The 27,595-nt window shown below is 42.9% G+C and overlaps 1 protein-coding gene across 2 annotated transcripts in view; it reads left to right on the forward strand.

The window, feature by feature from the left end:
* UBA7 (ubiquitin like modifier activating enzyme 7) overlaps positions 1-24,361 on the forward strand; it is a 48,468-nt gene extending 24,107 nt beyond the window's left edge. For both annotated transcript variants that reach the window (XM_087924125.1, XM_087924126.1), the window contains 11 exons: positions 1,105-1,301; positions 2,273-2,337; positions 2,652-2,832; positions 5,121-5,195; positions 5,783-5,972; positions 6,186-6,295; positions 11,045-11,131; positions 11,501-11,695; positions 21,116-21,217; positions 21,985-22,079; positions 24,193-24,361. In XM_087924125.1, coding sequence (XP_087780251.1) covers positions 1,105-1,301; positions 2,273-2,337; positions 2,652-2,832; positions 5,121-5,195; positions 5,783-5,972; positions 6,186-6,295; positions 11,045-11,131; positions 11,501-11,695; positions 21,116-21,217; positions 21,985-22,079; positions 24,193-24,334 — 1,439 coding nt within the window. In that variant the 3' untranslated portion in view covers positions 24,335-24,361. The remainder of the gene's footprint in view (positions 1-1,104; positions 1,302-2,272; positions 2,338-2,651; positions 2,833-5,120; positions 5,196-5,782; positions 5,973-6,185; positions 6,296-11,044; positions 11,132-11,500; positions 11,696-21,115; positions 21,218-21,984; positions 22,080-24,192) is intronic.
* The last annotated feature ends 3,234 nt before the right edge of the window (positions 24,362-27,595 follow it).

Below are 27,595 nucleotides of genomic sequence, written 5' to 3' on the forward strand. Positions count from 1 at the left end.
AAGAAAATAATAATAAATTGGCTATGGACCAAATAAAAACTGACTACACCTTTGAGACAATGACCAACAAGCAGAAACCCAACTATTTTGGCATGGGATCGGGGTTGATGTTTGACTGAATCTTTCTCACACACACACACTTACACATATCCCTGTTAAACTTGGGAAGAGGAAGGAAAAACAATGTATCAGGTGGTTGGACGGTCAATTACTGCAAAAAATTATTTGAAGAGCTCTGGGATTTTTTATTGGACGCAGATTGGTGAGCATTGTCTATGGAGTCATTAGGAGTCAAGGCTGAATTGAGGGCACGTAAATAATCAACTTAAATTTGCATAATATTTATCCATCAGTCAAACCATGATTTAAAATATTCAAAACATGACCTTACTAAGGAATGCATATTTCTAAATTTATAGCATTTATAGTTTGGATTTTGTTTTGTTTTTCTTCTAGTTCTCTGCTTCAGAGAATGAGGGAAGATATAAAGCAATCAATTCTATTTTTGCCTTCAACTTTGATTTCCTCAAACTTTCAAAGGGAAGTGACTTCAGCAAGCCATAAATGGTTCTTCTTGTGTTCCCTCACCTCTTTCTCTCCTAAGAGTTAGTTAGCTGGAGATTAAAACATATGAAGAACTGTTGCAGGATTTGGATTTGGCTAGTCTAGAGAAAAGAAGGACTAGGGGTGATATGATAGCAACGCTATCATATTTTTGAAGGGCTGCTACAAAGAGGAGGGGGTCAACTTATTTACCAAAGCACTTGTAGGCAGGACAAGAAACAATGGGTGGAAAACTACAGTAATAAAAGACAGAAGCAACTGGAACTAAGGAGAAACTTCCTAACAGTAAGGACAATTAACCAGTGGAACAGCTTGCCTTTTGAAGTTGTAGATGCTTCATCACTGGAAGCTTTTAAGAAGAGACTGGACAATCACTTGTCTGAAATGGTAGAGTGATTTCTGCTTGAGCAGGCAGTTGGAGTAGAAGACCTCCAAGGTCCCTTCCAGCTGTGTTCTGATTGACTGATTGGAGCTATGGAAGCAGAATCACCCAAAAAGGTGTGCAACACTTTAGGCTCCCCTTTTTTCTTTCCCCTGCAGGAAACCATGTCGGCGAAAGATGTGTGCACTACCTCAAGCCTTTGCTTGATTCAGGGACTGATGGCACCATGGGAAATGCCCTGGTCTTTGTGCCTTACCTGACAAAGACCCATGGACATATTCAGGATGGGGACAGTACAGACTTCCCTCTCTGCACTCTGCGCTATTTTCCCAGCAACATCCAGCACACCATTCAGGTATAAGTCCACGCTACTCTTTCTTCTGCCCCTCATCAACCCTGCAGCGTCTGCTCCAAGGGGATGTTCTCCCTTCCCTTTTCTCTCCAGTTGAGCCATCCTTGAAAGAGGGGAAACTCCCTTCTTCTGCCCGGCCCTTATAGCTTCATTTACTGTTTCCAGGCGGCTGGGCAAAAACTAGGATGGCTGTTAGTGATGTGATAGGGTCCAGAGATAGGGTCCAGCTGTTTCACCCATAGGCTAAGCCCAAATTCTTTACCTCAAGCCCATCTTCAGCTGTTTCTTCCCAGTTCACAGAACAAAGGCAGCAAGAGCAGGCCTTTCCAGATTTCAGGACCCCGAGGCTTTTCATGCCCCTACTCGATTCCCCTTCGCCTCCAATGGAGGAAATTCCTGTCTGGCCATCTGATTGCGAAGCCCTTTATATTTAGATCAGAGGAGTAAATGCCTGGTTTAAGGGATCTGTAGTCTACGTTGGCCCAGTTAGCCCCAGGGGTGGGATCCTACCGGTTCGGTCCGGTTCTATAGAACCGGTAGCTCCGAAGAACAGCTGACACTGAACCGGTTCACTGGGATGAGGTTTTGGTCTGCTGTTTGGCCCACCCACCTGCCCAGGCTCTAGGCTGTCCTTTAAGTGGCTGTGTTTTCCTCCTCAGCTGCTTTGCGCGGCACAGCTGAGTGCCGCTCGCCAACTGGAGAAGGTAAATGCTTGCCGGAGCCAGTAGTGCGCACGTGTGTGCAGCACCCATTTGACACGCATGCACACGCTCCCCAAGCCGGTAGTTATGCTGGTCGGATCCCACCCTGGTTAGCCCCCAAAATAGCGGCAGGCAAGATACTCAGAGGCTGCTGTCCAGGACTTGCTATTTGGGAGTGCATCTTGCAGATCATAAGTGCTCTTGCTTCTGAGTCAATGCACAGGCTTAATGCAAAATAGATTCCTGAACCCACCTCACCTCCATCTTTTGCAGTGGGCCCGAAATCAATTTGAGGATCTTTTCAAAAGAAGAGCAGAGGACACTAACAAATTTCTGAGGTGAGTGAAACTCTAGATCTTGTGAAAGATGGAATTCTGGATAAATATTCTCTCTGTGTGTGTAAGAATCATGAATGGGTAGTGTTGGGGATCAAGGTGATGTTTTATTCTACTAGCAGGGGGAGGGGATGCTTAGTAGATACTTTATCATTAAACAATAGTTGTTCTTAGAATAATTAAACAAGGAGATCTGATTGTTTCGAGAGGCCTGTGGATATTTTAACCACAAAATTGGTGCAGATTTCTTATACTTAAGAGATAAAACAGCTAAATACTTTCTTTAGTCCAACCACAGTGTGTACTTCTAACTCCAGGGATCCCACCTTCTTTGAGAAAGAAGGCATGGAAACTTGGGAGATGCTGAATCAAATGAAGATGAGTCTTAAGGAGCAGCCACACTGCTGGGGAGATTGCGTGGCCTGGGCCCGGAAACTTTGGGAGCGTCTTTTCTGTCACGACATCCTGCAGTTGCTGTACAACTATCCACCTGAACATGTGAGGCGTGAGCATATCCTTTTTACCCTCAACTACTTCCTAGCTTCTTGTCCAGCACAGTGCAGCAAATGAAGTGCGAATGGCTCAAGATCAAGGGAGGATCCTCCTACTGCCCTTCTTTGGACAGAGTACACATTTCTCTTGCAGAGGCTTCCAACTTAATCAAAACTCAATTCCAGAAAGGGCTGGTCTCCTCTTGGAGGCATTGCTTCTTCAGACTTACCCTCCGCAAATATTTACTCTTGCTGCTTCTTTGGGTAGGAGCCCATGGTCATAAAATATCTCATTACACCCTAGCTGAAGATCTTGAAAATAATTCGCCTGTAGTTTTTCAGACTGGCGACAAACTTCAGAAGAATAAGAACCTAATAGGATCTAAATCAAATGGCAAACAGTAATTAAGAGTCCACAGAGAGAGAAGTAATACTGTATATTCGAAGCAGAGAGTCCAGATGTTCAGGCTAAGGATTCAACCTAGAACAGTTTCTATAGTAGTCCTGCACGTCGTGCTCTTCCTCTCATTGTGGTGAAGCAAAATTCACGGTAGCCATTCCCTTTCTATGTAGGATGTTTCAGTAGTACGGAAAGAGCCCTCTTCCCATATTTCCTAATACAGATTATCTGACTCCTTCTGAGAAGATTAAAAACAATCTGCCCTGTATGTAGTTAATACATAATTAATGTGTTAGTAAGTGTTAATACCACTTTATGATGCCTTGATAAGGCCACACTCGGAATACTGCATCCAGTTTTGTTTACCACGGGGTAAAAGAGATGTTGAGACCCTAGAAAGAGTGCAGAGAAGAGCAACAAAGATGATTAGGGGGATGGAGGCTAAAACATAAAGAACGGTTGCTGGAACTGGGTATGCCTAGTTTGATGAAAAGGAGGACTAGGGGTGACATGACAGCAGTGTTCCAATATCTCAGGGGCTGCCACAAGGAAGAGGGAGTCAAGTTATTCTCCAAAGTATTTGAGGGCAGGACAACAAGCAATGGGTGGAAACTAATCAAGGAGAGAAGCAACTTAGAACTAAGGAGAAATTTTCTGACAGTGAGCTCAATTAACCAATGGCACAACTTGCCTTCAGAAGTTGTGAATTTGCCAACACTGGAAGTTTTAAAGAAGAGATTGGACAACCATTTGCCTGAAATGGTATGGGGTCTCCTGCCCCTGAGCAAGGGATTGAACTAGAAAACCTCCAAAGTCCCTTCCAACTATTCTGTTTTATTCTAACAATCGTTTATATCCATCTCCATCAGAGGTGGGGTTCAATTTTTTTTTTTTACTAGCGATTCTGTGGGTGTGGCTTGGTGGGCCTGGCAGGGGAAGGATGCTGTAAAATCTCCAGCCAGAGGTAGGATTTGCTGGTTCTCCAAACTATTCAAAATTTCCGCTACCGGTTCTTCAGAATTGCTGAATGCCACCTCTGATCTCCACGCAATGGTGGTGGCATAATTTTGCAAGTGGTGTTAACTATAAATAGAAAATAAAATGAAGCATTTTTCAGCCTTGCAGGAGCGCACACGCTCTATAAAAAGAACTTGTACTGCTTCTTTGTTCTTTTAGTTATACTAATACCTAAAACACAGAAAGTGATTTTCTTGGCTTGGCTGAGAGGAAAATCAAAAGAGGGAATCAGAGGGAATTACTCTACATTTTTTTGTGGAAACCCAGATGCTTAATGTAAAGGTGGCTTCTTTGATATCTGTGTATTGCGCTCAGGATTGAAAATGCCATTGAAGGATTACTGTATCTGAATTATAATACACATTTTTTTCATGGCTTTTCATAGATTCAAGAAAGGGTAAAAAAAAAAAAAGCTAAGGCCCCATTTTATACATTCAACTTTGGTAGCTCCACAGCTTCAGCTGCAGGTTTCATTGCAGTTTCATTCCCCATTTTTCCCCACTGTGTACATTATGTTACTGAAAGTGATACTACGATGGTTATATGTGTCCATTTTTGGATGATAAAGCATCGTTCTTCTATATAACCTTTTTTTGGCCCTTAATGGAATGTAACAGTATTGTCAGGAGGTGGCTCTGGATGTTTTGGAGGAATTAAAATATGTACAAGTAAAATATACAGATGGTACAGATAGTTCCTTCCAGCCATATCTACCATTTCTGAGGCCTTCACTTATTCCATGGCTAAATCTCTTCACTTCAGGCTGAAAAACTTACCTGGCTCAGTTCCAGGCTTTGATCAGTGGAGTTTCCTTCCTTGAACTTCTTTCCTGCACCCCATGTGGCTTCCTGACTGACCCCATCTACCTTTGTCCCCAGGAGTCGAGCCCTGGACTTCCTTTCTGGTCGGGATCCATGCGATGCCCTCACCAACTCCAGTTTGACTACAATAATGTGAGTGGGTTGTTCAACTTGGGAACTGGGGATTCTAGAAGAGAGCAGGCTTTGCTTTCTCAATAAGCATCATCCAGGAAAGGTCAAGACATTTCTTCTGTTGAGTGACCATTCTCATCTTAATTTTAAAAGGATAAAAGTAAATGTACACCTTCAGTCTCATGAACACACACACACACATACATATTCGATGAATGAGAATTGTTTGTTGTTATTGTTTCCTAGAACGGGTGGCAAACAATTCACAATAAATAGCTAAAAAGGAGTATGAATCCAAAGTGTTTAATCAACAAGAGAAAGACCAGTTCATTTCAAACTTGCCTTGAATGTTTCAAAGGAGGATTCCAAATTCACTGGAATGCCCTATCTGAAGCCACTGTTTCTCACAGTCATAGTAGAAGGCTGCATTAGGTGATGTGTTATATTGATCATATGAGAGGGGAGGGTTTGTTTAGCTGAATGGTAGGGGATTTATTTTTGGAGGGTCATCCAATGCTTCCAGTTGTTGATTTCGAGAAACAAGAACTCAGGGTTTCAGTGGAGAAAAGGGTACTGACTCTGCTAAAGCTACCTTTGGATTTTTATAGACCACCCACAAGAACTTCATTGTGAGTGCCAGTCGTCTCTTTGCCAAGACACACAGGCTGCTTGTTCATGAAGATGAAGCTACTACTTCCCAGGTCCTCCTTGAGTTGCATCTCCCACCCTTCCACCCACATAAAGGGATTCATATCCCTGCTACCGATGAGGAGATTCCAACATTACCAATTGCGTCTGGTAAGAAATCGATGAGATCAATGATAGACAGAAAACTAAACTGCTTCTGTTAGCTCCTAAAAATCCTTCTGCTGATGTTAATCAAAGATGTGGGTGGAGGTTTTCATTGAATTGTAAGGGTGATATAAATGCCTTTAAACAAGCAGATAATGTTTTGTTCATTCCATATCACTCAAAGGATCTTACTTGGCCTGCTCCAAATATGTCTTTTAGATCAGACAAGGCTGGCAGAACTCAAGCAAGAATGGGGAAAGCTAAAAGAGGAGCTTGAAAAAGACAGTGACCTCGTATCTGGTCATATGGAGCCACTTCACTTTGAGAAGGTATGGGCATGCTTGTTTATTGCATCTTGCTATGCATTTCTTTCTTTGTAGACCTTGGGAGGGGGCAGTGAGTGAACTGTGTGACTCCACTATTCCAATTGTGACCTCCTCTCTAGCAGTTCTTCATCTTGGACCAGGCAACTTCAGCTTAGAGCTAAAACACTTTAGGAGATGACTCATGAACTGATTTTTCCATTGTTCCCAGTATCTGTAAAGGGCAAGTATGAACAAGAGCCGCATGTTTTTTTTAAAAAAATATTCAGAGATCAAATGCTGAGTTACAAAAAACACTCCCTTTGTATCGCGTACACAAAATGTAGGATTATGACTCAAAGTCTGAGCTACAAATCAGACGGCTCCTGGTTTTGAATCTCACCTTTACTGAGAACTCATTGGATAGCTTGAAGTGGGCTGAGCAACTTCTTTTAGATTGAAGGAAGTATTTGGACATTCATGATGTGCTGGAGCCCTTATTCCCAAAAGTGGGTGAGGCCAGGGCATGTTAAATGGGCAGAAACCAAGCAAAACCTAGATAAAGCTGAGTTCAATAATTTAACTTCCCATGTACCTAATGATTTCCTTCATTTATTTGTAAATCAAAGGTGTAGGTAAGTTTTAGATGGACTCTGAGGAAACATTAAAGTCTTCTTTCCAGAAGAAAATTCTCATGAGGAAAAAAAAGGAAATAATCATGCTTTTGGTTGCTAAGTTACATATTAAATTTGTGGTGGAATCTCACAAAAGAGGAAGATGGGAGCCTGTGACCTCAAGACTCAGGCATGCTACTTAGAACAATTATTTGTCTTTATATCAGAGCAAACCATATCTGGATAAACGGCTCTTTTGAGTTGATAAAGCTACACTCCTGGGCATATCTCTCTAGAAGATCACAGATTTAATTCTGAGCCATGCGTAAAATTAAGACAAAATAAAGTCAGAAGGATTGTTGGTCGAAATTCATTCTTATCTGGGGCTGGCAATGAGAATGATGGAGACTGGAGAATGGGGAGGTGCTTGAATGTGAAATGATAAGGATGTGGAACATTTAAGGAAAATGGTGGGTTCGTGCCAAGGGTTTTGCTCACCCTCGCTATCACAGACTCTTAAAAGGAAAGTTAAGCTGGATACTGAAAGCGGAGCTGACTTTCTGTGTACAAAAAAACCCCTCTTCAGCTCTGAGTTATGGCCTTCTTCAGCTTGCTCACATCTTGCAGTAGGAAGTCTGTTTTATTTAGTAGGGGAGAACATTGTGATTGAATGATATTCCTTGTGTGTGCAGAGCAGTATTGGAACAGGCCCACAGCTGCTATGAGCCAAACTTTTTGCATACAGTGGGCATTTGTCTGCAGAAATGCAGTTGTAATGTAGGAATCTTGTGGGGATTATATCCAAATATGTCATCAGCTGCCAGGATCGGGGTGCAGATTTCAGTTAAGGTGGAATATTTTCCATATATTGCCATTTCAGTTGAAAGTTGCTGTCAAATGCTCCTAATAGAAATCTCATTTACCAGTCAGGTTTAGTTGCTTTGACCTTTTCCATGTTTTGGAGGCTACTGTTTCTGGAGTTTTGCATTATAATTGAGTTGACATTTAGGATTTAAGTTTCTTAAGTTTCTAGAAGAGAGCAATATCATTATTTAAAAAACACAAAACAACATTTAATTCAGGTTATGTACTTAAGGGCTAAGGTACATTTTGTCATTCATTAGATTACACAAATAGTTTAAAATTGTAGATACGTATTTCACATTATTTATAAACCACCTCAGTCCTGAAGGGCTCTGGATGCCATCACAACATAAAAGAAAATATAAAATGTAACAGTACATATTTTGTAGCCAGAGTTTGGATGCCCTCATTCTGACCAATTGGGGCCAAAGACACATTGAATAGCACAGATTTGAATTGTTACAGAGTGTTAACATAAGAGGGTCTGAACTGAGAGAGGGATGTTGTAAAGAATGAGGGGGACCATGAAGAAAGTGTGTACTCCAGGAAGTCCTTGACTTAACCATTATTCATTTAGTGACCATACAAAGTCACACAAGAACCCTGAAAAAAGTGACTTATGACCGGTTCTCACACTTACAACCATTGCAGCATCCCCACAGTCACGTGATCAAAATTCGGTTATTTGGCAACCGGCATACATTTCCGATGGTTGCAGACTCCCAGAGTCCTGGGATTGTCACTTGCAAAGCTTCCCAGGAAACAAGCAAAATCAACGGGGAAGCCAGGTCTCACTTAAAACCACACGATTCACTTAACTGTGGAAAAAAGGTCATAAAATGGGCTGTGTCTCACTTAGCAACTGCTGTCCTTAGCAACAGAAATTTTGCTCCGTTGGAGTCATAAGTTGAGGCCTACCTGTAATCTGGTTCACAGCCATGTATTTCTTGCAAGGGTATGGGTGGGGCCCTCAACAGATACGGCCATTGATTGCCCTAGAAAAGCAGATCCGTTTTGGCAAGCGGCTTCCTGCATATCCTAATGCTGCACCATAAAGAATTTTTAAAAATATTGTTCAGACCAACTGCCCAAAAGTGTCATTATGTGTGTTCTGAATTAAGTCTGGAGGTCTATTGGCAGTTACAATAGTAACTTTAGTGTTGGGTTTACTCTGTGCTCGTGGAATTATGCCACCAGCAGTCTAGTTGCATTTTGCATCAGCTCAAAGGCAACCTTACCTACAGCCTGTTGTGAGGATCCAAATTAAGATGCAGAAGATTCGATCTGAGTTGAGTCCCAAGAATATATAGGATTGAGACTTTTGTCCCTGCCCCTGTCATTTCCTCAGTTGGGTTGGAAAGGAAGAGATTTCAAATAGTTAAATTCCTCCCTGGAATCAGGGACCGACCAGGGTTGTCACAGCATTTTAATCACACGCTCGCTGACTATGTGAATGGCATTAAATCTAGTTTGGCTCTAACCACCATTCATTTCAGTAGAGAGGGTTTAAACATGTGCTTAAATTTGTACAATTCTGAGTAGATTGTAGTCACTATTTCTTGGGTTTTTTCCCATTTGGGCCCCAAGTTATTTGATCACATTGCAGTCTGTTGCTGCTGTTTCATTCTTGAGCTCATTATTCATAAATCTGTAAAGAAACATTATCGTATCCCTGTGTTAGTGAAGAAACTTGGGCCCAGATTAAGAAGGACATCCATTCAAAGACAAATATGCAGTTCCCCAAAACAGGGTCGTGGATATTGTTGTGAGTTTGCATCTTGACTGTATTCAGACTTTGGAAGTGCCAGAATGTTTGGAAAGAGCTGTTGATGGTCCTGTTTCTTTCTGATACTCTTGTTCTGTTGCTGCCCACATGATCAGAACTAGTTACCTGCTTGACAGAGTAACACTGCATGCTAGGACTTCCTGACTGGACTACTGTCTTGTGCTTTCCGTGGAGCTACCCTTGAAGACCACGCAGAAGTTACAGTTAGTCCAGAATGCAATCGCATACTTCAATGTGCTCATAGTTGCACTGGTTCTTGTTTTCTTTTGGAGTGCAATTCAGGGTGCTGGTTATCTCTTTTAAACTCTGCATGGCAGAAAACTATGTAGAACTGAGGGTATCTGCCTTCTCCCCCAGGTCAGATTGGGAAGGCACATTCCCTTCCCCTGGTTGCTGTAGTCTAATAGGGCCTTTTCCATAGCAGCCTCTGCTCAGTGGAGTTCCCCTCCTGGGACCAACAGGGTCCACCCTTTTAGCCTTCCAGAAAGCTGCAAAAAGCTGGTTTTTTCCCCCCAGGCATTGGGTATAGGCATCGGAGCCTGGTGATCACATTGTCCGATAGATGGATCGGACAATGGATATTGTTGGTTAAGGAACTAGGCTTTTGCTTTTATTGTTTCTTTTATTTTCTATTCTTCTATTACTGTAAACCAGAGGTCTCCAAACTTGGCAACTTTAAGACTTGTGGACTTCAACTCCCAGAATTCTCTAGCCAGAACAGCATATTCTGGGACTTGAAGTCCACAAGTCTTAAAGTTGCCGAGTTTGGGGGTGGGTGGGGCGCTGTAAATCATCCAGAGCTGTGTGTCATAAAATGTGTGGCCTTATAACTCTTATCAATTAATTATTCATGAATCAGACCACCATCCTATTTTTGCAGTACTTATAACTAGTGTCGTATTGTATTTTCTACACAGTTTCACAGCTTACAGTTCCTGTTTACACTTTTTTTTTTCACATTGTCCCATATCCCACTTGAAGCTGCCTCCGTCCTCTCAATTCAGAAATATTCCCAAAATATCCAGTGGAGTAGCTGTAATGTAGCATTGATATAGGTTGGACAGACAAAAGGAGCAGCCATATTTTAAAAATGGTGAAATAGGTTTGTCATGTGGGAAGAAGGAGGATAAAGAGGAAGGGGGAAAGACTTGAGGGCACAATTCCTTAACCAAGTCAAGGGCAACCTTTGTATTGCAGCTGCTCTGGGCTGTGGAAACTTATTTAGCTACACACTGTTTTCCAAGATTGCACAATACATTACACGCACACTGTTTTTGCAGTCATTGGAGTTGTTTTCCTTTTACTAAAAATAAACCCTCCAAACCTCATATCTACCCCCATTACCACATTTTTATGCCTTTTCTTTACAGTCTATCCAATCCCAACTATTCTTTGTTTTTCCTGATTTTTGTAAGGCTTACAATCACTTTTGTCTCCTTCCCATTGAGATCCTTTTCTGTTACTTCCACCACTTCCTGGTTAGGACTGATTTTGCCATTGTTGGGCCCTTAGGATAAGGACTCCCATTTGGAATTCATCACGCATGCAGCCAATCTGCGAGCTGAGAACTATGACATTTCTCCAGTGGATAAGTTCCAGGTGAGGCCGGTCGGAAGGCTTTGTTTCTTCTCCCCCCCTCCTCTCTCTTATTACCAATAAATGAAAGACAGAAAATGGGGAGTTGAGAATGGGGATATCGGGATTATGTTCTGGCTGTTTGAGAAGAAGTCCATGCAGCAAGGTTAATTCTTCACAAGGCTACTCGAGAAGGTGTGGGGGAACAGTTTGAAGCTTGTGGGGAGAGGGGATATCAAGGGAATGGAGGTGGTGGGAGGCTACCAATTCCTTAGGCAAAGCCTCTTGAGAAAAACCTTCCCCGGCGCTTGCCACCTGCAGAATGCCTTCCTGCAAGAAGCAGCTTTCTCTCCTCTCATTTGCCTGGTGTCTTGTCCAACTTCATTTCAATAGGCCAAGAGGATTGTGGGCCGGATTGTACCTGCTATTGTCACAACAACAGCTGCTGTAGCTGGCCTGACCTGCCTGGAGCTTTACAAATTGGTGTGGCAGCACAAGGATCTTGGTTCGTATCGCCATAGCTCCTTCCAGCTCTCTGATCCGTTCCTCAGTCGCGCCCAGGCTGTGCCATCTCCACAAGCGTACAAGGTGAGAGAGCTCTGTGACGATCCTACTTTGGGCTCTGAATTCATCCATGGTTTGAAAACAGGAGGAGATTAGATGGGTCTCTCTTTGTGCGCAAGTCAAAGATCAGAACAAGCAAGAGAAAACTCCAGAGGAATTCTAGAACATCTGGATGTCTAAAAGGCTGGGGCAAGGGGTTGTTGTAGTGCTAGGAGCCAAATCATTCCAGAACAGAAATCAAGTTGCTTTGCACTAGTAAACAAGTAACTTCTGTAGCCACAGATGCTGGTGGCCATCTTAGTTTATAGAAATCTCGCTGCATTGAAGGAGGGAAGGAAGAGCAATGGTCCTATTTCATGCTCAAAAGAGTCCTAAGGGTGGCTTTGGCGTTCAGTATTTGTGATCACGTGGATGTGTGGGTGACACACCCTCTGTCCCTGCACTTTTGCTGGAATGTTTGAAAACACTAAAGGCTATCATGACAGAGTTACTGATTTTTCTGGCACAAGCCTGTCTCCAGACATTGCAACGGAAGAAGGAAAACTGGAAGTATGAAGGCCCTGATCTTCTGGCATGTGGTCCTGTCCTTGGCTCCAGCATCTAGCCACAGTTCCCTCTTGGAAGTAGGGTTTATAGCATTAATTAGAGATAGTGCATTGCTGTGGGTGTTACTGACAGCAACGATTCAAGGTAAAAGGGCTGCTTTTACAATTTTACTATTTATTTATTCCTGAAATTCATACAGCCACCGAAGGTGACTCTTTAGCATGTGGGCGAGAATGACGTCCGGGGTACAGATGCTGCCAACCCATTCCATACAGCGCCATCTTGTTCCTTCTGTCTGGGGTACCGGAAGTGAGTTGCTTACCCAGCACTGATGTGAGGGGGGGGGGAGGGGGCAGGGGAAGCTGCTCGAGCTCTGCTCATTTCAGCTGCTGCTGACCCTGCCTTTCCTGAGCCCCTTCTGGCAGGCAGACGGCGAAGGAGATCTAGTTTCAGAAGCCGATGCCTGGACTTTGTATCAAGCCAGCAGTGGTGCAGAAGGGGAGGGATGGATAGGTGCCTGAGAGCTGTCAGACACAGGAAATGGTCTTTAACCTGCAGCTGACATTCACAGCTGGTGCTAAGCCGCACACCAACCCGGAGGGGCCATCCACGGTGTTTTCTTTTGGCAGAAACCACCGATGCCAGCCTTGAATCTCTCCACACACACATTCATTTTCTCTCCAGGTATGATGAAGGGCTTTCACTACGAGATTCAACAAAGTCAGGGCAAATCGGAGCTGAAATGGTGCTGTGACTGAAAGGGAACACATGTTAACAGAATCATAAAACCATACGGCTGGAAGAGACCTTGGCGGGCTTCTAGTCCAAGGCCCTGCCCAAGGCAAAAGCCCTTATGCCGTCCCAGGCATCCCATCCTTCTACCGTTGCCCAATCTGTGTTCTCAGAGATAAGCCACAGAAGTCTCACAGGCATCTTCAGAACAACCTCAGGATTCAGATGTATCCTCTCTCGCCATCAAAGTGGTTCTTGTGGATAATAGTAGTAGAATCAATGACATTGCTATATAAAAAAAATACCTTCTCGCACTTGAAAAAGCAGTGGGCAAAGGTATAAGTTGTGGTGGGGAACTGTGTCATTAAATCAAAGCTATCTGTAATGCATTGAAAGTATGTCACTATCCTACCACTGTCAATGGTGGATCTTTCTAGGACAGGATCCACCACCAGACAGTTTGTATATGAGGTTCTTTTATTATATGTTTCTGCTTTTCTTATTAAGCTAAATTTATTGGAATTTCCATATGATTTTTTTCTAAATGCTGACTAGCTTAGAGTCAAGATGGAGTTACACATTCAAACCCCTTCCTTCCTTCCTTCCTTCCTTCCTTCCTTCCTTCCTATCTTCCTTCCTTCCTTCCTTCCTCTTCCTTCCTTCTTCCTTCCTTCCTTCGTCCTATCCTTCCTTCCTTCCTTCCTTCCTTCCTTCCTTCCTTCCTTCCTATCACTTCCTATCACTTCCTTCTCCTATCACTTCCTTCCTTCCTTCCTTCCTCCCTATCCTTCCTTCCTTCCTTCCTTCCTTCCTTCCTTCCTTCCTTCCTTCCTATCACTTCCTTCCTTCTGTCCTATCACTTCCTTCCTGCCATCCTGTCACTTCCTCCTTCCCTTCCTTCCTTCCTTCCTTCTTCCTTCCTTCCTATCCTTCCTTCCTTCCTTCCGTCCCTCACTTCCCTATCCCTCCCTCCTTCTTCCTTCCTTCCTTCCTTCCTTCCTTTCCCTTCCTTCCTATCCCTTCCTTCCTTCCTTCTGTCCTATCACTTCTTGCTTCCTTCCTTCCTTCCTTCCTTCCTTCCTTCCTTCCTTCCTTCCTATCCCTTCCTTCCTTCCTTCCATCCTATCCCTTCCTTCCTTCCTTCGTCCTATCCTTCCTTGCTTCCTTCCGTCCTATCCTTCCTCCTCCTTCCTTCCCTTCCTTCCTTCCTTCCTTCCTTCCTTCCTTCCTTCCTTCCTTCCTTCCTTCCTTCCTTCCTTTCATATTGAGCTGCCAATCGTGCTATGGCCTGGCTTCTTCCTGGCAACTCTTTTCAAAGCACTTTGCCATTCTTTCTCTCTTTTTTTTCCAGCTTGAATGCAGGGGAGGTATATTTATGCTCACCCAGAGTACACATGCTGGGACTTTGGGGTTGCCTCTCCTGTTGTCACCCCCAGGAAATTGCCTCGGCCCTCTATGGCTAGGGCTGCGACTATTCTTGGCTTCTTTGCAATAGCTCCCTTTTCTGGAGAAAGAAACCAGAGCCAGAATAGGGTGGGGGAGAGTGGAAAGAGCAAGAAGCTAAATTAAGAGCGTCTGTTTGAATAGAGGCCTTTTTGTCTTGAGTTTATGGAGTGAGAGGCTGGGGCTTCCTGCTACACAGGAAGCACAGATTGGAACCAGATTGGTAGGAGAAGGGAGGGCCAGCAGGAAGGGGTGGGGGGGGGGGGCGGACTTCAGCTTTTCAGGGCTTGGGCTGTCAGGCCTCTGTTCCTTCCCTCCTGGTTCAGATCATGCTGCATGGCCCCAGGGCTTGGTTACACCCCCGCCATCTAGCATTGCCAAATGTTGTATATTTTTAAAGGGTATCTCAGATTTCTAAACAGCACAGCTCTGCAAATGGCCCCTGCAATGACCACAGATGTAATACTTAAATGTGGTGAAAGGGGGTGGGGGTGGCCTTGGTAATGAAAGTTTGTGACATTTTGAATTTGAAAAATCTTCTCTGCAGCCCTAGTTTATCCAGCTGTGGAGGGATTGTGCCTGTACCAAGTATAGCAGGATAGCTCAAGGGGCTTAGAGGTTGTGGTGTTCCGAAGACAGGCGTGATGCTTTTAACTGCGCAATTTCGAAGCCTCCTTTGCATATAGTTTTACGCAGGGTTCAGTGAAGTTTGCCTTCCTCTTTAATTGTCAGTGCTTTTACCAATGCACCTCTTCCCCTTTCTCAACAACAGATTCGATAAGGGAGATAAAGATGGAATAGAGAGGCAACATCTGTGATTGTCACAGTTGGGAGCTTTCTCTGTAGATGCACCTCTGGATCTTTGGAATTTAGGAAGCCACCTTATAACGGAGCGAGATCATTGTTCCAGCAGGCTCCCTATTGCTGGGAAGGATGGACTGATGGGTTCGAGAATGGAATCTTTCTCTGCAAATCTAGTGGAGGCAGGCATTGAATCACAGAAAAAAAAGTTCCCTTTTGAGGCACAGTCTCCACACGCCTTCCAGATATGTTCAACTGGGATTCTCATCAGCATAAAATCTCGTTGGGAATCATGGAAGTTAGAGTCACAAAGATGTCTGGATGGAAGATACTTGAGGTAGAAAGGTTTACTGAGCTATGCTGCTCCCATGAGAGGGTTTGCAGTAAAGGAAGCCACAAAGGTTCCTGACTGAACTGTTTACCCTCCAAGTAATTAGGTTGAGTCTGTGATCAGAGGTCTCATTAACGGCTTTCACTACCATCCCTCCCACTCAAGTCGTATACTTGACAGCTGTTGATGGATTTCAAAACTCCGTTAACAAAATGGGTCCTACAGACCTGAAACCTTAACTGCTGCTTTTCTTGGCACTGCCAACATATTAGAGAACAGCAACCGAGAAGACAGGGTGTCAAGTCTGTATTACCTCAGAGCAGGGAGAGGGCCATTTAGGAGCATCCATCTTGCTTCTTTTTCAGGGGTGAATAAAACCCCTCCAGTTAAATCCTGATTTTATTCCCGACGTGTTGCCTATGTGAAATTGGAGTGGAAAGGGAGGAAATGGGAGAGAGGAGGAGGAGCAGCAGCGGCATCAGGAGATGGGAAGGGGGATAGATCTGCAAAAAGGAATGGAGAGCTGTACCGAAGCCAAGAACTTGTGGAGTTGATTAAGCCGCATATGGGAGCCATTAGTTAGCAAGGCTGGTGATTGGGGGAAGGCAGCTCTTATCCTGGCGCCAAAGGATTCCCCCTCCCCAAGATTCATTGGAAATTTGTTTCTCATGCTGGAGCAGATTTTGGGGTGGGGATGGGCTAGGAAACAATCTTTCAGAGAACTGTGCAGGGCTGACTTGAGTAGAGAAAATCAGAGAGAATAATGCTGTGGCATGGGAATCAAAGAGTTTTGGGAGTAACGGTTAGCTTGGGACCTCAATAGCCCCTCTTCCTATTTCCATCTAATCAACTCACTCTCCCGTCTCCTTGTAGCCTTGGCTTTGAAGAGTAATCTTTTGACACGAACAAAAAAAATCCTGCAAAGTCCTTCCTTGACTACGGACAGGACGGTTTGATTTCCACTGTCTGTGGTTAGTCCCTTGGCTGCTATAGAGGCAGAGAAAGGAGAAGAGAAAGAGATGAACAAGAGGTGCAAAGGTTTCCCAGCAAGTGTGAGTTGAGAGACTGAGTAGCCATATGGCTCCTAGGCTCCTGCTCTTGTTACCAGCAACGTAAACGAGCAAATGGAATAGGCCATATGGTCCCAAATGGTCAGAATAAGCTTCATTAGCCTCACGTGCATTTGAGGATTATTTCCTTAGTTTGGGGACTCTGTTGTGTACAGTGATTTAATCTGAATTACATGATGGTTTTTCAATTAAAACTCTCTCTGTTTGATAGCGCTGTGCATCTTGAGTTCCCTATCCTTCTCCCCATGCCTTTCTTTATTTGCTTCTGTGTGGGTTTGAAATAAAATAGGCAAGTGTTCTTGCCTATTCAAATTGTAAATCCAGGCACCATTTGCTAACAGAGCTCACTTACTAGTGAAACACGTAGATGGAAGAAGGTTGATTCTTCTGAAAGGAATTCCTGTCTGTAAGTTACATATCCGTGTCACCTGTCCTGTGTGGTCCAACCACGGATCCAAATTGGTCTCAGAATTTGTGCGTGTTCAAGCATATGCATAGAGGAAGCGGTTTTAGATTTGATGGATACATGGAAGATGGGAAGCATGGCAGTGCTTGATCTAGTCAAGAATCTATGGATGGAGGAAACATGTGGGTACCACGACTGTACGGGACTTTAAAAAAAAAAACACTCAAGTTCACATACACAGCAAAGTCAGCTATCTGCATTCCATCTGAAGTTCCTGCAAAGTTGGCTCTATTTCAACTGCGTCCTGCACTAAACCGCCTTTGCAGGAAGCCCAGGGGAGCACTTGTGGAGACAGTTCGGTTTCCCCCATTTTGTACTTTCACCATTGGGGAAAAGAACAGGGACAATGAAAGGAGCCCCAAATGGGCATGCCCCAGGCAACGGTGATGTCACTGGTTGATTCTTTCACCATGGAAGAGGTTGTCAAATGTGAAGGATAGCATCAAGGGCCGGGTATGCTCTGGCGGCGGTGGGAGTGAACTGAGCGGCTTTGTTTCTTTTCTATATAGTCCTTTCTTGAGACGTGGTCAAATTTTTTTTTACTACCGGTTCTGTGGGTCATGGCTTGGTGGACGTGGCAGGGGAAGGATACTGTAGATTCTCCAGTCCGAGGTGGGATTTGCAGGTTCTCCAAACTACTCAAAATTTCCACTACCAGTTCTCCAGAACTGGTCAGAACCCGCTGAAGACCCCCTCTGAAGGAGACATGTAAAAAGGCTCTCGGCTGTTCCCCTTGAGTACCAGGATAGGGAAAGCTACTTCAAGGTATTCCGGGAAGTCTTGCAATATTGCAGGATGAGTCTTGGATTTTAGTGCTGCTCCTACTGAAATCATCCAGCCTGAAAAAGAAGGTTACGGTAAGTCCCAGAAATTTTCTGACAGAACAATCAAGCGGTGGAACAGCTTGCCTTCAGAAGTTGTGGGAGTTTCATTACTGGAGGCTTTCAAGAAGAGACTGGACTGCCATTTGTCAGAGATGATGTAGGGTCTCCTGCTTGGGCGGAGGGTTGGATTAGATGACCTACCTACAAGGTCCCTTCCAACTCTGTTAATCTAATATCTTGGAAGCAATCCTCCTCCTTACCCATGTCTTATATTACTTCGTGACATTATATCAATACCATCTGCTTTCTTTAACCTGGATATTATAATCCAAAATCATCTGGAAGTCATGGCACCCAGTACAGGAAACTTTTTAAAGCCTTCTCAGACCCTTTGTGTGTTGCTAAGAAAGATTCTGAACAATAATGTTTTGGTTTGTCCTATGATTTTCTTTTACGATTAAAATTAAAAGGATCAGTGACCTTAAATTGTGCTATGTGAAAGAACAGTAAACCTGACATGCCATTTTTCTTTTCTTTTTTTAAAAATAAATTTTATTAAGTTTTCAAATTTTAAAAAACATAAAATAAAACTTTATACACTGTTATCAACATCAAGACATCTTTTGTATCTCCTTAAATTTTTCAGTGTATGTATTTACTTAATCCTTTACCATTACATCTTACTCTTGCTACAAATCAATATCTTTTATCCTTACACATCAATCTTCTCTATGGTATATTTACATATTTACATATTCCCTCATTCTTTTCCTAATTGCCTGACGTGCCATTTTTCATGGGGAAGGGAGAGAGATGGGTACAGCTCCATCTTCAAAAAAATATCCTAACAACTTTCATACATTAAAAAAAAAAACTTCATCCATACACACGAAAGAAATCAACCTAAGAAAACAATAAACTAAATGCACAAAAAAAGAGGAAAAAAATGTCAAGAGATTACAAACTATGCATACTTCCATTGAACCATATATAAATGTTTAGAAGTTAAAGTTAAAGAAATAATAAATGAGAATAGTCTTTTTATTATAAAGCAACACTGAAGCTTCCATTAGCCCTTATCCTACGGAAAAGGAGTTGATTGAACCAAGAGATGGGATATAGTTTTTTAGGTAGGCACAATGAAGAAGTGACCTCTTCCATTAGAGCGCTAAGCAGGAATCTAGTAGGGCGTCCATAGGGCTTTGGTAGATACCAATACAGGTAGTCCTTGACTTACGACCACAGTTAAGCCCAAAGTTTTCTGTTGTTAAGTGAGATGTTTAAGTGAATTTTGCCCCATTTTACAACCTTTCTTGCCACAGTTGATAAGTTAGGAACACAGTTGTTAAGTGAGCCTGGCTTCCCTGTTGATTTTGCTTGTCAAAAGGTTACAAAAATTGATCCCATGACCTCGGGACACAGCAATGGTCACAAATCAGTGGCCAAGCATCTGGATTTTGATCACATGATCAAGGGATGCTACAAAGTGTGAAAAACGGTTATAAACCACTTTTTTCAGGGCCATTGCAACTTTGAAAGGTCACTGAATGAACCGTTATAACTTGAGGACTACCTGCACTCTTGGGATTTAGACAGAAGAGGCAAAATTGTCCATATCTGCCATTTTTAAAAACAAAGAGGATTTGCTTAGGAGGCTTATAGAAATGATGCAGTCCAAGCCAGTTCCTCCCTAACTGACCAGTCAGCTTGCCCAGGACAGTATCCCTTTGTGCCGCCTGACCCCCAGATGTTCCTCCAGCCAGGGCACTTCCTGCTATGAACTAATAATCAGCTCCAATGGCTCCCTTGTTACTGGATGGGACGTTTCTTGCCTGCTTTGCCTAGGGCCAACAATGCAAAGAGCAAAGGGGTCTGCAAGTTTTGGGGCCTCTTATGAAGAAAAGGATAATTGTATGTTGTCAGGACGTCCATTCAATGTGTCTTTGTGTAATAGAAAGCTACAGAACATGAACAAGTAAAAAAAAGAACCCTGTAGGGTCCCCCTCTCTCTCTGCTCTGCATCCAGTTTGTATATCCAGAGATGAGAAGACAAGCCGGAATGAACCAGATTATCCAGCGTTGGCTTCCCATGGGAAATGCAAGAGGAATGACTTCCTCTGCTCTACATTATGGCATTTTCCCCCCTCTGGTTTTGGATATGTTGAACTGTCTTTTCAGGAGGAGGACTGGTTTTCATTGGAAGCCTGCCATTTCTGTTTATCAGAAATTCTGTTCTGCCTTTCCTTGAAGACTCTCAGATGTGTGTGTTTTAGTCTTATGATAACCTTGCGAGGTAACTGAGGGAGTTGAAAGGAAAATGACCTTCTTGGCCAATCTAATTCTGGCTTTCTTTATCCTAATCAAATGCTCTCAACCACAGCACCACAGTGGCTTTTGGGGTGGCAATGATTAATTTTCCTTGCGGTTTGAAATGCTGGGTCTGATTAGAATTGGTCAAGTTATTATCTTTTATCTGTGTTGGTTTTTCTTATGTTCCCCTTGGTTAGATTAAAGAGCCGCTGTTTGATACCTAAAACCTCTTCTGTGAAGGTATATTACAATCCGTTCACCTCTTAACCTTGTTTTTGATAAGATGAACAGTCTGAATTTCTAAGGTCCTTGGCTATAAGATTCTTTCCCAACAGCTATTTTTGTTATTAACATCTCATTAGAAAATGAGCAGTAGATTTTGAACCAGACATAATGTTCATAATTTAGGTGGGGGGAAACCTTGCCTGTATCCTCTTGTTTTACTAAAATGATCCAAGTAATACAGATTACTTGGAGCTAGTATTTGGGGCCGCTGAATTTACCAATCCACCAGTAAGGTTCCTTCAAGCTGCAATGTGTAATATATTCATTTAGCACTAAGTCCCCCCATTTCGATGGATCTTATACCTTAGAAAATATAGTTGTGCGTATAACTTTGGATATAAGTATATCCATGGGGATATACTTCCAAATGAATCTAAGGTTTGACCCATTCTGTTTTTTTAAGAATTGGCTTTTCTGAAAGCTGCCTGTTGCAATTTTCTTGTACCAGCTGGGATAGGATTGTTCACACAGACCTTTTTTAAAAAAAAAAAATGATCTCCATGTGACTGATAAAGTAGACTTCACAAAGCTTATACTGTAATAAATGTCTAGCTTTAAAGTGCCCCGAGAGGCCGAGACTCTTTGTTGTGGTATGTTGCAAAAAGACTTAACTTGCTATTTCTTCTTTCTTCCCAGTATCAGCAGAAGACATGGAATTGCTGGGACAGAATTATTGTGCCTGGTTTTAATTCCAAAGGAGAAGTTGTTACCTTGAGAGACATCTGTGATCATATCCAGGTAAAGGCAATTGTTCCAATTTCAGGAATAAATTCTGGCAAATGCCCAAGGGTATAGCTTGGGGTGTTCAGTCCTACACTCTACTTGTAGTAAGAGTGTTCTCTTCCTTCCTTAGCAGGCAGGGTTACCTTTTCTGTGCAGAGGGTTAGCTCCGTAAATGTGTATATTTGGCTTTCCAGTGTTACATCCAACCTCATTTGTGAACAAACATAAAGATGATTTTCATCCAATATTTCACATACAGAGACCTTATGGGATTCTATCCCAGTGCCATTTTTTTCATTAGCCACTATTGTGTTCAATATGCTTCCTGCTCACAGTAAACTCATGTCTTTCAGCCTGGTTGTCCCAACTCATTCATTTTGTTTAACCCTTCTTCATTGTTTTTCATTTTCATTCTCATAATTGGATGTCCTGTATTTACACAACTATCCATCATCGTATTCTTCCAGCTCAACCTTCTCAAACTTGGTTACCCTCCAGATGGATGTTCTGTGATTCCCCAAGAGATAGCTAGGCTAGTTTTTCATTGCATGCTAAGTATAAAAACATGTGGCATTTTGAAGAGTATCGTACTCATTAGTCCACTCTTGGGTAAGAGTTGGAGATTGTGAAGTTTTCAAACATGTTTGCAGGCCATCACGTTCCAAAAGACTATTCTAGATCTTTTCTGTGTTCCCCTCGGCTGTTCCAACTTTATCTTGGTTTAGTGATCTTCAGTTAAAGGATTTTAATGTGATATTGATTGCGTTGACTGTTTTTCATAGAGGGAGCATGACCTTGTGCCTCAGAAGTTGCTATTTGGGGCAGCCACTCTCTATGATAAGGAAGATGAAATCAAAGAGGAACAGCCTCCTTTCAGGTAAGAATTTAACAGAGATATATCCTTAAGCATTTAATAATAACTTATAATCTGAGTGCTACAAATTGTCCCCAACCTCCTTTTTTGTAGCCTCTGGTCCTCCCTTTCTCCATACTGCCTAATTTTAGATTCCTAACAAACACATACAGTAATAACTTGGTTGAAACGTAATAGATTTCACATCATTAGTTAAAGTCATTTCTCACAGACTTCAGACTCCTCTTATTTTCTATATATCGCCAACCAATCCACTGGAGATTTTGGCCTTTAAAAACCTGTTTATGTGGGCTCTCTGGGTTTAAACTTTTTTTTTTAAACAGATCATAATCAGAGTCTTGAGATTGCCTCCCTGCATGAACAACATTTCAGAAGGCATCCTGTGATCCATAGAGAGATATTATTGAACCCTAATCTTCATAGCTTCAGTCTCTAGTCCCTAGAGCAGAGCCATTGGTGAGGGTCTATCTGACCAAGGCAGGGAAAGCTCTTACGAATTGAACTGACAGAAAAGACTTCTAGTTTGGAGGCCCATCTGTAAAAGCTATGCCCAGCTTTAAATTCTAGGCTCCATTCTCATTCTCATATTCTCTCTCTCTCTCTCTCTCTCTCTCTCCCTCCCTCCCTCCCTCCCTCCCTCTCCCTTCCCCTTCCTCCCTCCCTCCCTCCCTCCCTCTGTGTATGTGTGTGTGTGTGTGTGTATAAACACACGTGAGGCTGTCTTTCAGCCCTAAAAAGGCTTCCATGACAATTTAGTTATTAAAATGCTGTTTTTAAAAGCAGAAGAATATAAAAACAGATCAAATGAAACAAGGTCAGTCTCAGTTTAATATGAAACTATGTCAAGCTTCCCAGGCTTTCAGAGTCTCTTTCGATTAACCCTATACTAAGAGTGGCTGCTGGTGCCCCAGAAAAAGAAGGGCCTGGTTAGACGATCTCTAGGAATCCTTCCATCTTTCTTCCTTCTGTGATTGCTGAGGTTGAATATTTGCTCTGCCTGGGCCTCCGCTTGCCCGGTTTTGTTGGCTGGAGAACAGCCCACTGTCCAGCTGTGCTTGGGAAGCCGGTCAGCAGAGGGATCCTCAGGAGTGAAGGATAGGGAGGCCATGGCTACCCCATCGCAGGGCCCCTCCAAGTACAGCCTGGGTCCTGTATCTGCAGCAGCTGCAAAGCCTCTAATGTCCCTTCCCTTCCATGCCGGGTAAACATCCTGCTGTCAGCACCTCCTCCTCAACTTCCTGGGGTAGACAAAGCTCATCCCAGCCTCAAGCAGGCCCTTCTGGGCTTCTGCCAACCAGAGGCAACTGTAGTCTCTTGCTCTATAATCTTTCCAGACTCCCTGGCAGCTCTCCTGCTTTCAGCACACTCACTCTCCTTCTGTCCACACCCCCTGTGCAAAACCAGTCTGTAGATTCTCCCAGGCAGATGCTCCACTCTCACTCTGCTGCTTCCCAAGGAGAGAGCAAAAACGCCTGCCTGGCTTTCTGCTCCAGAGGGCTGGTGAGGTACCAGGTGGAGAGCCTGTGTCTGTTTGAGAACCTCAACTGGCCTGGCCGAGGTAGAGGATTCTGGAAGCTGTTGTTCAAAGATATTCCCCATCCATGCTCCAGTATAAAAGCTTGGAGAGAGACGGTATGGATGGAGGCTGACATAAGTTTAGCCCCTAGATGTGGAGCACCGTTCAGGCCGTGCTTTGGGAACAAATGCAACCGGGAAAAGGAAGCATGCTCCACATCTGGCTAATTGGATGCATCACGTCCTCCAACAACCACTTGCTAAGTAAAAACAGAGCGAGAAACTGCCTTTATTTCCTGCTTGAGGGTTTCCTCAAATGCATTCTGTCAACTGTAGATGAAGCAGAATACTAGACCGAGATATGATTAATTAAGCTTTGATGCATCCCAGGCTTGTGCCAAAAGCAACCAATGAAATCAAATCCCTATGTAGTGTCAGGTACTTCCCACCACAGTTCTGACCACACTTCCCATACTGATTCTACCATGCAATTATTACAAACACATGCTTTTAAGTTTTCACTACCTCAAAGCGACAAAGACCGTCCGTGCTTGTTGACTGCTGAGTTCTTCCATGTTCACTTTTTGTTTGTCTTTCGCAGCCTGACGGAATTGATTCGTAAAATCACTGGAAAGCCAATCCCCAAGGATTGCCGTCTCTTGATATTGTCCATGGTCTGTGAAAACGAAGAACTTGATGATGAATTGCCACCTGTTCATGTCATGCTTCAAACCAACCAGTAGTCAGAAATAAATTACTTGTGCAACAGATCAGAAAGGAAGCAATCTCATTCAATCAGACAGAAGCGGTGACAGTGGCTGGTCTGAACACAAATTAAATGCAAGAATGCGCTTTGGTGAAGGGATGAAGTGATGTGCCCTCTCCAGTCTACCACTTAAATTTGCCTGCAGGAGTTATCCTACTCCTGAGGGCCATGAACAGATAATTTGTTGGAAATGAATATGAAGTGCATCTTACAGAAGTTCTTTTGTTGTACCCTGAATCTCACTTCTCCTTATGTTCCTATATCACATCAGTTGGGTGCCTGGCAACATTACATTAACCTGCTCTACTTTGCCAGAAAGTTTATTGAACTGGCATCCACCTTGAGCGTTGGTCTATGATTTGTAGGCAGCACTGCAAATGTGGGTGGGGATTCACCTCGTAGTCCAGCACAGCTGAAAGGCTCCAGGCTAGGAACATCTACCTTAAAGGATGGGATATTTTCATTATCTCAGCACCGAAAGACCTAATCTTCAACGTTCAACTAGTATTTCCAATTAGATGAGAGCTCAAGGGACACGCCAGGAGAGGTTTTGGAAAGTCAGTTGCAATTAGAACAGGCAGCGTTGGGCTAGAAGTAGCAATAATCAACCAGAGTACCTTCAAGCTTCCAGCTGTCCCTGTAGTTTGAATAAGTGCAATGGGAAGAGAGACATTGGAGCACTGTGAGATATTTGAGAGGCGATAACTTGTGCTGTAGTTGAGGGCAAAATCTGATTTTAAATGCCTTGATTGTTGATTAGGCAGCGTGGCGCAAACCATTGTCTTTTTTCTTACAGTAAGATAGGATTATCATGGGGATGAATGAGACTTTGTAAATCATTCATTATGCATGCCGAAAGGAAGATCAGAAGCTGCCTTATACAAGGGCTTCATCATCTGCCTCGCTACCTATCTCACTATTTAACAATTATGGGTGGAGTTCTTTTAAGCCCTACGTGCAGATACCAAGGACTGAATGGGCATCTTGCATTTAAAATACGTGCTCTCCCAAGGTAGCCTGCTCCCGATTACACATTGTTGCCAATGGAGTTGATAGTGCCCATGGCTTTTCAGGATAAACCACAGCCTCCCTGATTGTTGGCCACCTGGACTTCATGAAGGAAACTCACTATTGCAGATAGATCCAGAAGAAATGTGTGTATTTATAAGCAAATTGCTTTGCTGTATTGTCCCTAGTTTTAGTTGTTCTGTCCACTCAGATCCGTCTTCATTGTGACAGCTCTATAGATACCGGTAGTCCTCAACTTAGGACTGTAATAGAGTCTGCCCATTATAGTCATAAGTCATGAGGGCTGTAAAGCAGGCTATCAGGTGACCAATCTGATTATACAAGCTATCTTTTGCAGCAGTTAAGTGCAGCCATTGTTCACTGTGAGGTTTTCTTTTTTGCCAAAAGCCACAAGTAAACATTGGTTTTCAGTGGTCACATGATTGCAGGATGTTGCAAATGGTCATAAGTGCGGGCCAGTTGCTGAGGATTCAAAATGCATTCCCATGATTGGGAGGGGCCAGCTGTCGTAACTTTGGAACCGGGTTGCAAGTACCTTTTAGGGGAATCTATGTAACTTTGAATGATCATTGAGTGAACAGTCGTAAGTTGAGAACTAGCTTATGTGTAAACTGCTACCTTGCAAACTCCATCATCTTTTGCCCCAGCTACTGAAACATCCAGCTCTTTGAAATTGGTTTCTCACAACATTTGATTTCCTTTCTGATAAGAAAGAAAACAGTGTGCCAATAATGTTAAGAATTGTTAAGAACAACTTGGCTGACAATTCCGTGTCTGTGGTTTGATTTTTAAGAAAGAGTGTGAGAACTTCACTCCTGTGAAACTTCTCAAGCAACAATTGTAATAACATCTGATGAAGATAACTGAGTAGATTTCCTTTCTTCATTTCTAATTTAAATCAAATGCTTTAGATTAGATTCATTCTGCCCTTTATGGCAAATTGCCCTGTGACAAATTGCATATTCTGTTTACAGTAAACTGCTAGCAACACATTAAAGTAATGAGACAGAGTTGATGATGAAACTACGCCTCATTCGTTTCCGCAAAAGCCCTGCTCTGAATAAAACTGCCTTTGAATCACAGGCTGGGCAGAGAATTCCTCTGCTCTTCCAGCTTTTGTTCCTGTTTCCTTCACACTGACTAGGCCAGTTTCATTATATTCACAGGATTGAAGACTTGGATGTATTCACACAACATGCTAATACAGTTTTCTAATTACAAACAGGTTACGTTTCAAGACACTGTTTATAAATCCATTTTGTTTGTAAATATTTTTTTTAAAAAACTTGTACATTTCTTACCATGTATAAGTGGCACTTATGCTTAATTCCCGACACATTGTAATTCATAGTTACTACAGAAAGTCAAACTAAGCACCACAAGATCAGCGAACAAACAGGATGGGACAGCATCCAAACAGGTGTATCTCAGGCTCCCTATGTGAGGCAATGCTGTGAAGCATACATATGTGGCATGCTGTAAACAAACCCTTTCTGCCTTTCTCTCACCTTGTGGGAACCTTCTAGTTCAGGGGTATCAAACTCACGGCATCATGGCGGCATCACGTGACATATGGGGACTTCCCCCCCCTTCGCTAAACCGGGCGTGGGCGTGGCCAGCACGTGATGCAGGCCAGGAGTTTCACAGCCCTGTTCTAATTGGAGTTGAGAATAGGTTTGTTTGTATCAAAGTTTGTAACTTGAAAATTCGTAAGTATAGATAGTCCTTGACTTATGAATACAATTGAGCGCCAAATTTCTGTTGCAAAGCGGGACAGTTGTTAAGTACTTGAGTTTTGCCCTGTTTTACAACTTTTCTTGCCACAGTTGTTAAGTGAATCACTGCAGTTGTTAAGTTAGTAGTTAGGTCATTGCAACTGTCATAAATATGAGTCAGTTGCCAAGTGGCTGAATTTTTATCAGATGACTGTGGTGATGCAGCAGTCATAAGAGTGAAAAACTGTCATAGGTCAGTTTTTGTAACTTTGAACAGTCACTAAATGAATTGTTAAGTCAAGGACTACCTTTATTGGTTAATTTTTATTGGTTAGTTTTAACCTTGTTTGTTTTGCTTCTTTATTTACATCAAGTGTTTTGGGTAAGCCTAATACTACTGGCTAGTTTAAGAGTCACTGTATCATGTGAACCCAGAAAGTGAAATAGATAACCAAATCCAGAATACTGCACAAAATGTATTTTACTGCAACTCC

Source organism: Pseudonaja textilis, chromosome 2, assembly GCF_049901715.1.
Source record: "Pseudonaja textilis isolate UNSWEBS1 chromosome 2, rPseTex1.2, whole genome shotgun sequence".
In the NCBI taxonomy this organism is placed as follows: domain Eukaryota; kingdom Metazoa; phylum Chordata; class Lepidosauria; order Squamata; family Elapidae; genus Pseudonaja; species Pseudonaja textilis.